This window comes from Electrona antarctica, assembly GCF_951216825.1.
Source record: "Electrona antarctica genome assembly, chromosome: 8".
In the NCBI taxonomy this organism is placed as follows: domain Eukaryota; kingdom Metazoa; phylum Chordata; class Actinopteri; order Myctophiformes; family Myctophidae; genus Electrona; species Electrona antarctica.
In genome coordinates, this window is record NC_136789.1 from 31,532,338 (window position 1) to 31,547,595 (window position 15,258).

The following is a 15,258-nucleotide window of genomic DNA, read 5'->3' on the forward strand; positions in this document are numbered from 1 at the left end:
TTTGCAGGCAATATTTAATAGACCTCTGTTTAGCCACTCCTCCATAGAAGACAGCTGTAGGTACTCTAGTGAATCAAGGTTCTGTAGAGACTTTCTGATGGTGTTAAAAGAAGTTGTAAAAGCAAAATACACATGCTTTATATTACTGAGAAAATACTTGTCTGGTATGTCCCACTCCCATCCTGATAGGTTACAACATTGTCTCAGATCAATTGTCTTCAGATTTGGAAATACAGCTGTTGTGATGCTAAACTTTTTTATGGAATATGAATTCATTCTCAATTCCCTGAGCTCAGAGGACATGTTTAATGGCAGATCTTTTGACTGAAAACACACTAATTCCTCAATTGTGATTTCCAGCACATGCAATCGTGGTACTTGTAAGATGGTGATGATATCTGTCATTTGATGTATATAGTTGAAATTCAGATATAGTTCCTGTAAACTGGGGAGTGACTGGAAGGCAGCAGGGCTGATGAATCGGATATTGTTCCAATCCAAACCCAATAGCAAGAGGTTAGACAGTCCCTGAAACATATTGTCTGTCAGTGTTGTTAGTTGGTTATTGTTCATATATAACTTTTTAAGTTCCCCCAACCGACTAAAAGCCCCGTCATCAACATGAGTTATTGAATTAAAACCCAGTGACAATTCTCTGAGATTCATCAGATTCATCAAATCCGTCCTGTTTATCATTAGAATGTTGTTATGAATGAGTGATAATGCCATAACTTCTCTGGGAATGTATTCTGGTATGCTACCGAGTTGACGGCGTTCACAGTCTAGTGAAACACCAGCGGTGACATTTTCAGAGTAAAGAATAGTGCAGTCTTTCAGGACGTAAGCCAGTATAGCAGTGAGATAAAGCGTAAACAGCAGGAATAAGAAAGGGAAAGGATGCCAGATTCCTCTCTGTGGCATCATGGCTGTCCTTCAGGGTGAACGGCCAGGTCCTTTTGGGGATTATGCTGGTTGCTGGGAGGGAATTCGTACAACATCATCAAGATTGTGCATTGGTGTGCAAGCTTTTACATTTTGGCATGGTGTTAGACGTATGGGCATAAGGTTTTCAAAAAACACTGCAAACGTTGCAATTACTTACAGTTTACAGTACTTCACCAAACCACTAAGATATAATATAGAACAGTCGCATGCTTCTCAGGATGATTTGCACTACTGAGATCGTCCAAAAATAATTCAAATATTGAAGCTTACCCTGAACTCGGCGACAATCACCCTTCCAGTGTGTTACTCCGGGAGGAATCAATCACCCTTCCAGTGTGTTACTCCGGGAGGAATCAATCACCCTTCCAGTGTGTTACTCCGGGAGGAATCAATCACCCTTCCAGTGTGTTACTCCGGGAGGAATCAATCACCCTTCCAGTGTGTTACTCCGGGAGGAATCAATCACCCTTCCAGTGTGTTACTCCGGGAGGAATGAAGGGACATTTAAGAGAGTTCATGTGACATGAACTGCCTCAGAGTTATAGTCCCTAACTGGGGTCAGTGCGTTGACTACACATGCGGTTACAGATTGGGAATTGGGATGAGGAAATGAAAGTGGCATGTGTGACATGCACCAGAGATTGGAACGAGGAACTGAAACAATTAACCCATGAGAACATGTGTCTTGGCATCGCTTCCAAATACCGCTTAACCCATTTTGGACTGAGGTCGATTAAAAAAAAAGGCTTCTAAATCCTAACATTTTTCTGAAAACCCCATGTTTCTATGTCAGCGGTGCTCAACCTTTTTCATGTGAAGGACCCCCAGAATTATCCCTATTGGACCCCCATCTCAAAATATGTAGTTCCAGGGACCCCCCCAGAAGCCAATATGATCTTGTAGATCTGCTATTTTTCAATAGCTAAAGTATAACATAATGCTTGAAACACCAACAGGGGATTAAGAATGTTTTTATTTTGGCTTTCTTTTTTTTTTAATTAAAAGTAAAGAAACAAGTTGAACAAATGTATTCTTCACCAAACAAATATTTTTCAACACTAAAATGTATCTGAAAGCATTCAATTGATATTAAACCAACAGATCAGTCATAACACATTAAGACTGAAGTAGAAGGAGTGGAATCTTTTTAGTGACAGACTATTCTGTTTATCGATTGCCGAGCAACCTATCCAGACACTGGTCTGCACAGCGATCTCACTGAATCAATAATAATAATAAAACAAATCTTCCCTTGTATAATTAGTCTTTATGTGCCTTTTCAGGTTACGCATTTAAATAAATAGTTTGCCACAAAATGTGCAACTATGGGGCTATATGAATCATCATAATCGCTTCGGACCACCATTGTCACAATTAAAGCCTTTGCCACAGACTATCCCCCTTTATGAAAAACCGTCTCAAACTGTGAATTAAGATTAAAGGCTTTGCCACAGATTTCACAACTAAATGGCTTCTCTTATGTATGATGTATGCGCATCATGTGCTGCTTCAAATTTCCATTGCCACAGACTGTGCAAATATAGGGCTTTTCCCCTGTATGAATCAGACTGTTTCCTCAGGTCATTCATTTGAACAAAGCCTTTACTGCAAATTGTGCAACTATAGGGTTTTTCCCCTGTATGAATCATTATGTGTCTCTTTAGATTCTTAGTAGAATTAAAGTATTTTCCACAAAATGGGCAATTAAAGTTATTTTCCCCTGTACGACTGAGCAGGTGCTTCTCCCCTGTGTGGATCATCATGTGTTGCTTCAAATTTCCATTAAGGTTAAAGCCTTTGCCACAAACTGTGCAAATATGGGGTTTTTCCCCTGTATGGATCATCATGTGTCTCTTCAGATTTCTATTATTAATAAAACATTTTCCACAAACTGTGCAATCAAAGCTCTTTCCCCCTGCATGCTTCTTCAGCTTGTGGCTCAAAGGCAACTTGTCTCCTTCCACATGTGATGGAAGTGTGTTCAAACCTGACTGGTCTTCCCGTTTCTCCTCCCACTCATCACTGTCTTCAGTGTCCAATTCATAACAGTGTGAAGAGAAGAGCTCATCATCTCTAGTAAATCGTGATGCTCCACTGTCCTCTACATCAGCTTGTGTTTGTATGTGTTGAGTTGAGGTGCTGGCCACAGGCTCTGTCTCTCCGTTTTCACCATCATCTTCACTTTTCACTGTTATTAATGTCAATGTTGACCAATCAGCCACTTTTGAACTATGAAGTAGCTCCTCCTGTTCATCTTTAATGTGTGGAGGCTCTGGTTCCTCCTGGATCAGACTGGGGCTCCTCTCTCGCTGTTCAGTGGAAACCTCTTTACACACAGGTAGGTGCAGGAAGCCTGGGGTAAAGATAAAATGAGAGCAAACTGTTACACGTTTGGATGTTTGAACCTTCATCTTGATCATAGATTGCACATGAGCAATGTGGCAAAGCCGAGGTCGCGTGCACACATCCATGCCTGAGTGACAGCATACTGCAGGGTGAGCGCTGGCGCTTTGGCTTGGGGGGTCAGATCAACATATGGAATGAAGTCTGTACTGCCCATATATAGAGCGTGTCTTGAGTGTACAGGGTTTGATGAGGTTAGATCAACATATGGAATGTCGGAACAGGTCAGCTCCATATATGGATATCTAAGGGTATCAACAGGGGCAGTGTCTTGAGTGTACATGGTTTGATGAGGCCTGGCCATATATTGAGCGTGTCTTGAGTGTACAGGGTTTGATGAGGTTAGATCAACATATGGAATGTCAGAACAGGTCAGCTCCATATATGGACATCTAAGGGTTTGAGGTCAGATGTAGAGTTGCTGGCCGGCTCCATATGCAGATCCAGGTGATGATCCAGTCTTCTCCATGTGTCATGTGTGGGTAACCAGGGTTTGATGAGGTCATGATCTTCATATATGGAAACCTGGCATATATGGAGCGTGTCCCGAGGCGTGACGGACTGATGACCATATACAGTATGGTGGCGAGATCTGTCACAAGGGGTGATGGACTGACAGCCATATATGGAGGCGTGGCGGATCGAGGTTTTGCAGGTTTTCGTAGTAATCTGCGACCTACAGTCACAATAAAAACTAAAATGTTAGCGAGGGAGTAGTGGAGAAGAGATCCAGTTTTATGCTAGGTGACGCGTTGAGCTTGTAGATGCAACCAAGTGTAGCATCTACATGCAAAAGTGTAAAATCAGCCATTATGACACGGCCCGTCAAAATACATTTTAGTCGACTAAATCAACTGTAGATTCAGTCGACTAAAATCTCATGATATTTAGTCGAAAATGTATGATGCACTGAACTTAGTTTCGGCCTTTTTTTGCAGAAAGAGAAACACCAGGGAAGAAAATATTACTGAAACAGGATGTTGTGATGACCTAAGCAAAGGGTAGCAACATATCCACATTCCAAAGAAAGACACAACACAAATGTATGTATGCGTATGTAAGGCGTATGCTGTTGCAGAGTACAGGAATATAGCCTACCACTAAAGCCAGCAATATGCCTTTGTTTTTTTAGCCAATAACAAAGTAGGGTGCAACGGTTCGGTTAGGTTACGGTACAGTAAAAAAATAAATATTTTTCGTTTACTTTACTTAGCAATTTATTTTTTTCCTATTCAGAAACATTCCAGTATTTTCTGCCTTTCATTATTTTCAAGGGAGAGAAAAAAAGACCTTATATCGCTGATATTTTCTACCATTCATTATTATAGCCTACTCAATGCACTCTCACTCACACACATGAAGGCAGGGACGGTAGGGGAGGGGGCCAGGGGGAGATTTTGTCGAAAAGAAAAAGTTTAGTTTACAACAATAAGACTTATACTGTATGCTGGTGTGTTTACTGTTAAGTGGGAAAACAATGTTGCACATTAAGCTAATCATCTGGACTGGGGAACCCCAGTTTGGGAACGCTAGTACAAACAGAATACTGGTTTGATTGATTGATTGTATTTGTTAACAGTTTGCAGAATTACAGTACATTTCAAGCACAACTCAATACAAAAACTGTCAACTGTGAGTGGACGACCCAATAAATAATTACAGTTGTTTACAGGGTCCACCTCGTTCAATTCATCATAACAAGCCAAAAACAGGAACTCATCATAGAGGCCTACAGTGAGGGGGAAAGGGGGTGGGGGATTCAGATTTTGAATTGCAGCCGTCCCTAGGTTCCCTTTGAGAGCGGTTTTGAAGGAGTCAAGGGATTTGCATGTCTTAATGACTTGGTAGGGCGTTCCACATTTTGGTGGCATAGGGAGCGAAATTAATTTAGTCGCTTGTTTGTGCCGAATCTGGGTTGCAAATGGTTTGTTGAACTCCCTCTGGTGTTGTGGGTGTGGACTTCGTTAACATTAAGGAAGTATAGACAGGTACATGCATGTGTAGCCCCCAGCCAAGACCCAGCCCGCAACAGCCCTGCCAATCGGGCTCAGCCCTATTCGCATGACAGGTTGCGCGTTGGTCTGGCGAGTGGGAGGCCCGGGTTCAATCCCCGCTTTCCGCGCAGTGCTACACATGGGTATCTTGGTGGTGTATCGAATCTTGTGGGCCTGATCCATTGCAAGATGCTGTACTGTCGTCAACCCTAAGCCATTCCAGCCTGTAAAAGTGGGCAGGGGTGAGGTGGGTTCGGGGAGGGAGGCCAAGTAGTAGCCTGACCAGTTTGTAAAAACCTTGTACGAGGGCTCCTGTTAGGGCCTTGTTTTTGTTGACCAGTGAAGAGATCCTGCATAGGAATCTCCTCCTGGTCACTGTAGTTCAGTTCAGCTAGCTGCTATAGTCACTGTATGAACTTGTAGTTTCTTGTGTTTCAACATGCAATGCATTTGCAAACCTGCTTTGTGTAGTTTGATGCGTGGCTGTAGCATCACGTCCAGCAGTGACTCCATCTCTGTCTTGAAGAGGTTGCACATCACCCCTGCTGCCGCATGGAGGCGCTCCAACACAAACACTCTGACATTAAGCTCCACACTACAGACATCAGCGGCGCCACGCTGCTGGCTTTCCAAAACACACAGTATCTCCTCCCCCACCGACAAATGTGACTTTGTTGATATTAATTACTCGACCTGCACATGTGTGAGACAAATATTATTCAGTGCTAAGTGGGGTGCATCCGTTTGTTAGACATACGAACAGTCAGACAGGCATACATTTGACAACACCGTCAGTCCTGACATGCGCTGCTGGTTACAACTAACCCGTGGGTGGGTTAAAACTTACCCCGTGGCTCCCGACATGCACGGCAGGTTAAAACGAATAAGTGGCAGTTTGATACTAACTGTGGCTCTCGACATGCGTGGCAGCACTGGCAGGTTATTACAACTAACCCGTGGCAGGTTAAAACTAACCCGTGGCTTCCTGTGAGGTTAGGTTTAGGGTTGGGTTTTGGGTAGGGTGTCGGACTCATGACTGTAGCACTTCCACATTTAGATTAGAGATCCTGTATTATACACAAGGGGACATGTTTTATTCGAGTCAATGTTCATTCAAGACAAGACAATATACACCACAATTAAAACACCCAGCAACCAACAATAGACAACAAGTAATTCAATTAAATTATCACATACAATTACTGTGCCTTAACCCTTTACCGCCTGCCGCCAATGCCTGGAGTGTGGACCCAGTGCCAGCAGAATACACAAAAAAGGCAGAGAAGAAGTACCGTTATCTGGGCGTATATCTTTTCTACGTCCGAGCATAGACATGGTAACGCCCCGCCTGCCTCTGAATGGCCTACAGACACTGCCAGCCTTACCAGAGTTTCCTCCGAGGTGGAAGATACATGCTGGATAGTCTGCCGCGAGGTTTTCTTTTCGCAGATAAGTAAGCCTGGGACCGAGGCTACAAGGTTACTCCGTGGTGGGAAATAAATAAATAATACAAGTACGATATAATACAAGAGAATGTCAGCTTGGCACGCGCGACAGTAACTTTTATTTTTGTAGAAGAGGCAAACTAATATTGTTTATGCCGTTGGCCTTTTTATGTGTAAACTTTAAACATTATTGTACTGTAAAAGTCTCTTTTCCCTTGATCTTTATCTTTTTTAGTGTAATAGTATTAGTTTACTATAATTAGATTAATACACGATAATCAACACTAACACTTTAATTTAGAACACAGCCAAATCAAATCATAGTACATACGTGTTCAATCAATTATTCAATCAAAGCAAACGGTACAAACAATATTAGTTTGCCTCTTCTACAGAAATTAAGTTACTGTCGCGTGTTGCCATTCTCTTGTACGTGTCGGTAGGCCAATCAGAGGCAGGCGGGGCGTTACCATGTCTATGCTCGGACGTAGAATAGATATAAACGTTATCTGGCCACATGACCCGGAAGTGATAATAGGTCATTTTTGAGCCAGGGTCTGTCAGTGGAACCGTTAATATGCTAACCTGGAGCTTGAATGAATGTTTTATTAAGCTCTCAGCATCGTCTTTTACCTCATTCTGAGCCCTAAAGTCACTAAAGACTGCGTTTGTGCGTCTGCACAACGTTTTGGGATTTTGGCTGCTACTACCATGGAAGCAAGGGGTGGCTAGCGACGGAAGCTAAAATAAGGTAAAATATGAATTCTGGAAAATACTCTTTTATCAAATCTCGTCTTCTCGTGATTGGCAAGGGAGGGTTTAATACATACCTAATCACAGTTCGCATGTTAAAAAATGTTTTGTTACTGAACATCTTTCTCACTGCAAGCTTCTTCCATTTTCATTTTTTTTCTAAAGGACTTGCCACAAACTGCAAAAGATTCTTGGATCTTGGATGAATGCACTTGTTTACAGATAATTAATTTGACCAGATTATTAATTTGACCAAAATGCAGTTTGCACACTTTAGTGTCTTCCCTTGTATGATTAGTCTTCATGTGCCTTTCCAGGTTACCCATTTGAATAAAACATTTGCCCCTAATATGGGGATTTTCCCCTGTATGAATCATATTGCTTCAGACCACTTATTGTCACTAAAGCCTTTCCCACAGACTGTACAAATATGGAGCTTTCCCCCTTTATGAACCACCATGATATGCATATCAAGCTGTGGATTAAGCTTGGAGCCGCAACTAAATGGCTTCTCTTATGTATGATGTATGCGCATCATGTGTTGCTTCAAATTTCCATTGAGGGTAAAGCATTTGCCACAAACTGTGCAAATATAGGGCTTTTCCCCTGTATGAATCAGACTGTGTTTCCTCAGATCATTCATTTGAATAAAGCCTTTACTGCAAATTGTGCAACTATAGGGTTTTTCCCCTGTATGAATCATGATGTGTTTGTTAAGATTTTGTTTAGAATTAAAGTATTTTCCACAAAATGGGCAATTGATGTCATTTCCCCCTGTATGACTGACAAGGTGTTTCTCCTCTGTGTGAATAATCATGTGTTGCTTCAAATTTCCATTAAGCTTAAAGCCTTTGCCACAAACTTTGCAAACACAGGGCTTCTCCTCTGTGTGAATTATCATGTGTTGGTTCAAATTTCCAATAAGTTTAAAGCCTTTGCCACAAACTTTGCAAACAAAGGGCTTCTCCTCTGTGTGACTCATCATGTGTTGCTTCAAATTTCCATTAAGGGCAAAGCCTTTGCCACAAACTGTGCAACTATAGGGATTTCCCCCTGTATGAATCAGACAGTGTTTCTCAAGGTCATTCATTTGAACAAAGCCTTTTCCGCAAACTGTGCAACTGTATTGTTTTTCTCCCATATGAATCACCGTGTGTTTCTTCAGATTTTGTTTAGAATTAAAGTCTTTTCCACAAAATTGGCAATTAAAGCCCTTTCCTCCTGTATGAATGACCAGGTGCTTCTCCACTGTGTGAGTCATCATGTGTTGCTTCAAATTTCCATTAAGGTTAAAGCCTTTGCCACAAATTGTGCAAATATAGGGCTTTTCCCCTGTATGAATCAGACTGTGTTTCTTCAGATCATTCATTTGAACAAAGCCTTTACCGCAAACTGTGCAACAATGTGGTTTTTCCCCTGTATGAATCATTATGTGTCTCTTCAGATTTCTATTATTAATAAAACATTTTCCACAAACTGTGCAATCAAAGCTCTTTCCCCCTGCATGCTTCTTCAGCTTGTGGCTCAAAGGCAACTCGTCTCCTTCCACATGTGATGGAAGTGTGTTCAAACCTGACTGGTCTTCCCGTTTCTCCTCCCACTCATCACTGTCTTCAGTGTCCAATTCATAACAGTGTGAAGAGAGGAGCTCCTCATCTCTAGTAAATTGTGATGCTCCACTGTCCTCTACATCAGCTTGTGTTTGTATGTGTTGAGTTGAGGTGCTGGCCACAGGCTCTGTCTCTCCGCTTTCACCATAATCTTCACTTTTCACTGTTATTAATGTCAATGTTGACCAATCAGCCACCTCTGAACTATGAAGTATCTCCTCCTGTTCCTCTTTAATGTGTGGAGGCTCTGGTTCCTCCTGGACCAGACTGGGGCTCCTCTCTCGCTGTTCAGGGGAAACCTCTTTACACACAGGTAGGTGCAGGAAGCCTGGGGTAAAGATAAAATGAGAGCTAACTGTTACACGTTTGGATGTTTGAACCTTCATCTTGATCATAGATTGCACATGAGCAAACACACACACACACACGACAACAGCATCACACACACACACACACACACACACACACACACACACACACACACACACACACACACACACACACACACACACACACACACACACACACACACGACAACAGCATCACACACACACACACACACACACACACACACACACACACACACACACACACACACACACACACACACACACACACACACACACACACACACACACACACACAACTACAAGACATGGTCCATGGATAATACAATCATTTAGTTTTGTTCTGTGTTCTTTGTGGCACATTCACACAGGCCAAGTGAGGTCTGTAATTCCTTTGAATGTACTAACATTAACCCCCCGGATGTGATTGAAAGGTCAAGGCAAGACATGAACCTTTAATGCATAGAATCACATCCAAGAGATAGCGAGAGGGGGAAAGAGAACTTTGAGAAGGCGATTATGAAGCGTCTTCCCGTTTTTAATTTCTGTATAGGCCTATTGTATTGTTTAAACTTTGTTGCATCCGGCGCAACCATGTGAACGAGATGAACAACAGCTGAAGCAAAACAGCCATTGGACAATGCAAAGAAACAACTTTAATTGTTGTGGAGTGAACCAAGGTATACATACACACAAATACAAAATAAGACAGAGGTGTTGCTTTTTTGCCAGACTTTGCAAGACTTGTGTTGCTGTTTTAATTGTTGAACTGAAGTATCACTTCAACTTAATGACTGCAATGTATATGTATAAACAACAGCTGCTCCGCGATGCACACACACAACAGCTGCTGCTCGTTTGCTGGCTCAAATTGATTTGCATTTTGTGTACAATTTTTTCCACTGTACAGGAAAATTGGGCTACATTTGAAGAGTTGGATTTTTGATAAGGCTGAGTATTAAAATTTGCAAAAGAAAAAAAATTGCCTAATGAAAATATTCGGCGATTGAACGAATCCAATCCACGTTTGCCGATGTATTCGTTCCATCGCTCAACTCTATTGTTTACTTTATGAAAAGCAGTCATACACCTTAATTTGTTTGTGGTGGGTTTATATGATGTTCTTTCTTTTTTTTTTACCTGATTCAGTGTTGCACCGCATGTTCCTATGCTGTGGAGATTGTGGTTCCTCCTGGACCAGACTGGATGTCCTCTTCTGCTCATGTTCAGATGAAACCTCTTTACACACAGACAGAAGGAGGAAAAAATAAGTAGCATCTGTACAACAACTCGGTGATGATATGCCATAGATGTTGTTTTTGTCAAGAATCTACCGAGTTACATGATGAAAATAAACAAGTTAGACGAGTTTTGGCCAAATGGCCCAGACCGCCAAGAACGAGTTTTTGGTTTTATATTGAATTAAGTTTGATCGTTATGATCTTCTCCAGCGTCTGAATAGTCCTCGGTTGCTACTGCTAGGAAATCGTTACAAAGGCAGTGAACCGGAAGTGAAAAATAACGGCTCTACTTCAGCTTCAATGAAAACAGACTTTTTAAAATCCATTTATCTCAGATTCTTTTCAGATTTTGTTTTGTTTTTTTTACCCCCAAAACGGCTATATTCACAGCCCATAACTAAAGTGCAGCTGATCGCGGTTGAAAAATTTACAAATTGCGGGACGAACCGTTAACCACTTGGTAACTTCCGGTTCAAGACACAGGGTAATTTTCGCCTTGAATTAAGGACCTGATTTGAAAGGAGGGGCGAAATAATTCTGGCAGTAAATGTTAAAAAGGTCTTAAAGGGACATTTCACTGCTGGAAGAAACTCCGGTCACTAAATGTTAATAGTATTTGTAGTAGATAAAGAGTAGCACAAATTGAATTTTGAACCCTAGAAAAATAATGAAGTCTGTGTGTTTGACTGGATTGCTGAATTCCTACAATGCCCTTAATGCTTCAGTGCACTTCCTCCCTCTCCTTGTGGAGAGGGAGGAGGCTGCATAGAGACACACGGGGACTACAAATTCCACGCCGCCAAATGAGACAGTGGCCCCACTTCTGGTCCGTTAGAACGGTGTACTAGCCTACTTTTAAAATAATACGAAATTAACTGAAGACTATATTGATTTCTCACTAGAGGATGTATTTCACATTTAATTTACCACTTGAATGAGTTACCCATAATTTATTTCATTTGCGGCTTTCTTTCGTTTTAGGGATTTTAGCAGGGACGCGGGGTCATTCGAGCATGGGGCTAAATATGTATTTTTCTTTTTTTTACAACATTGTATAGCTATTTCTTTACTATAGTCCTACTAGACCCCAAGAAATTACATCTGGCCACAAAAGATCACGAGATCTACTGAATGTGAAGGTAGCCTACTAAGAGCGGTTTTGAAGGAGTCAAGGGATTCGCATGTCTTAATGACTGTTGGTTGGGCGTTCCACATTTCGGTGGCATAGGAGCGGAATGAATTTAGTCCCTTGGTTTGTGCCAAATCTGGGTTGCACATGGTTTGTTGAGCTCCCTCTGGTGTTGTGGGTGTGGACTTCGTTGACATTAAGGAAGTATTTAGACAGGTACATGGGTATCTTGGTGGAGTAGCGAATCTTGTGGACCAGACCCAAGGGGCCAGTGAGGCACTCCAACGTTGAAGGCGGACCCGTGGATTCATGACCGGGAAACCCCGTGCAGCTGGGCTTTAACATTGAGCGCTCGGTTGCACTTCCGCATTTGACCACCAAAATGTGGTGGTCAAATGCGGAAGTAGACGTTTTGAGACGGTCCTTCCGGGTGCTTCAAAACGCCACTGAGCAACTTCCACTGACATGAATAGCGGAGGGGGCGGAGCTTAGCGCCAGACCAGTCTCTATCCTTTTATATACTCTATGACCAGACCCATTGGCAAGATGCATGTAGACTACTCTGTTGTCATCCCTAGGTAACAGGTACGGTCGCCCCTTTTCCATCTCGCCCCACTACTCTACCTATCTGTAAATAACAAACATAATTCATGTTGGTGATTATATAAAAGGTATTATCATGTGAATTTATAATTGTTAAGTTCACTCTGTATATCCATGGGCATAATAGCATGATGATGCCATTACAAAACATGGGCTACATGGAAGAAATGTGTTTAATAAAACGAAATGAACTGCTAGAAGGTCCTAAATTAACTTAATTAAGCAGTCACCGTCTCTGTCTCATGTTATTGTCTCCACCAGGCCGAAGGCATAGGGAGAGAGTATGTTTTGCACTCCGTCCATCCGTGTGTCCATCTGTGTACAGCTAATCCGAGCTCGGGCACCGTTAACCCGGTCGATGCCAAATTTTGCACACACACTCCCTGGATGCCAACGATGAACCTCTGCCCCAACATTTCCAGAACGCTTGAAAAACAATTTTTTTGACTCCTCCAGATTCTGTCCAAAAATCCCGCAAATCGTTACTATCTCTATAGTCATGTGTTCAAGATGGATCTGTCCGATATATGATATTCCAAACTAATTGGCCAACATTGGCTTTCAAAGTTTGCAGGATTGGCCCTTTTGAAACGAAAAGCCTCAAATCATGAACGCAGCGTGCAATTTACGTGAAATCTTTCACAGACTTTCCTACTAGGCTAAGGAATATATCCCACCCTTTTCACATTGTCCTGTTATAGCGCCACCAACAGGTGGATTTTTGCTAAACACATTTTTGGAACAAAATGCCTCAAATCATCCAATTGCCATCAATGGTGTGAGAACACATGGCACCCTTTTCACATTGGCCTATTATAGCACCACCAGGACTCCACAACCTGACCTGGCCTGGCACGGCACCGAGGGGCACTTTTTCTATTTATTTCTTGATTTTATAGTATATTGATCGACTACTATACAATCAAATACATCTGTATACAAGATAATTTCACGGGGGCGAGTGGGTAAAGGGCGAGTCGTTTGGTATTCCAACCCTAAGCCATTCCAGCCTGGCTGACTTCATAAGCGTTGTTAAGCGGTTGTTTCACCCCTGTCTAAATAATGTACGTGCCTGTCCTAAGTTTATCATCTGTAGCTAGCCAGAAATACCTTTACTTTTTGGAAACAATACTGCGAAAAAGGTTTTCGCAACTGATTTTGGACGGGCTCAACCCCGTGCTACATATGCAGGTGTAGCCCCCAGCTAAATCCCAGCCCTGCCAATCGGGCTCAGCCCTATTGGCACGACAGGTTGCGCGTTGGTCTGGCGAGTGGGAGGCCCAGGTTCAATCCCCGCTTCCGCGTAATGCTACACAGGGATATCCTGACAATTGGAACCTCTTCTTTATTGGTAGCCCGTCTCCGGACCCCCCGGGTTGAGCTCCTTTGGACCCCTAACCCGTAGGGTCCGGTATCATCGACTTCAAGCGACATGGGATGCAATCTGATTTACCCAGACTTACCCCTGTGCTGCGCTGTGGCTATGACGCTGACATATTCCAAAAGAAGCATATGAACGCTATAGGAGACAACGAACCCTCTGACCCCCCCCCGCGAACGGCTCAGAAGCCGTTAAGTATTTTTAATGTTTGTACGACCGTTTTGGCAGCTCTCTTCCTTCCTTCCTTGACTTCCTTATTGACATCCTATTGTACCGCCTCCATCACCGTGGCTGGCTACCTGCGACAGAGGCAGGAACGCGCAGATAGCCAGTTCCGGCGCTCTAGGGGTCCAAAGGAGCTCAACCCGGGGGGTCCGGAGACGGGCTACTTTATTGGATGAATTGAAAATGGTGGGCCCTAGCCCCTATTGTAAACAAGTGTAATGCTTTATGGTGTCGTCCACTCAGTTAACAGTTTTTGTATTGAGTTATACTTGAAATGTACTGTAATTCTGCAAACTGTTAATAAATCAATCAATTCTCAAGGATACGAGCGTAGAGTTCCAAACGGAGCTAAGTTCAGTTCAGCTAGCTGCTAGTCATTGTAGGAACTTTTCTATGTTTCTTGTGTTTCAACATGTAATGCATTTGCAAACCTGCTTTGTGTAGTTTGATGCGTGGCTGTAGCATCACGTCCAGCAGTGACTCCATCTCTGTCTGGAAGAGGTTGCACATCACCCCTGCTGCCGCATGGAGGCGCTCCAACACAAACACTCTGACATTAAGCTCCACACTACAGACATCAGCGGCGCCACGCTGCTGGCTTTCCAAAACACACAGTATCTCCTCCCCCACCGACATCATGTGTTCATTTATCGACCGCCTAACAGACTCCGTTTGACACATTTTAACTCGTTTTGAAGACATTTTTATTATTTAATTTTTCACCGCGACCGTTGTTTCGCCGCTGTGAACATAACACTCGTTGTTTGGCCGTTTACTTCCTGCTTTAGCGTGCGTCACGCATGCGCTTTGAGCACTAAGATTCCATGCTTATGTAGAGCGCGCGCGTGCGCGCGGAAAGAGAGAGAGAGAGAACGATGGATGTTGTGTTGTCGTGGTGTGTGCGCGTGCACGCGTGCGCCTCTCTCTCTCTCTCTCGTCGCAGTCCCGCGGCCCGCCCCCTTTCATGACGACGAGAGGCCCATGAAATAATTCCCCATGCATTTTCCCCATAGACATTTCAAAAAGTATTTATTAAAACAAATATTTAAAGCCTCGATTCGAACAAAGCCAACTCGGATCGTGACAACTCAAGATGTGAGTTAAAAAAACATCACTGTGAAATAATGAATAAATATTCAAAGATTTGCACATATTTTCACGATTCTTCCACAAATAGCAGAT

The 15,258-nt window shown here is 42.7% G+C and overlaps 1 protein-coding gene and 1 long non-coding RNA gene across 2 annotated transcripts in view; both read right to left on the bottom strand.

Moving 5' to 3' along the window:
• Positions 1 to 6,206, bottom strand: part of LOC306928707 (toll-like receptor 13) — a gene marked incomplete at both ends in the record, with an annotated part of 33,001 nt that extends 26,795 nt beyond the window's left edge. The window contains one exon of the mRNA XM_079508977.1: positions 6,190 to 6,206. Within this exon, the coding sequence (XP_079365103.1) occupies positions 6,190 to 6,206 (17 nt within the window). The remainder of the gene's footprint in view (positions 1 to 6,189) is intronic.
• Positions 6,207 to 6,420: 214 nt separating this feature from the next.
• LOC306928161 lies at positions 6,421 to 14,864 on the bottom strand. The gene is made up of 3 exons (XR_013790634.1): positions 14,508 to 14,864; positions 10,638 to 10,736; positions 6,421 to 9,478 (listed from the first exon to the last, which is right to left on the bottom strand). It is a non-coding gene; the product is annotated as an uncharacterized lncRNA (long non-coding RNA).
• Positions 14,865 to 15,258: the final 394 nt, after the last annotated feature.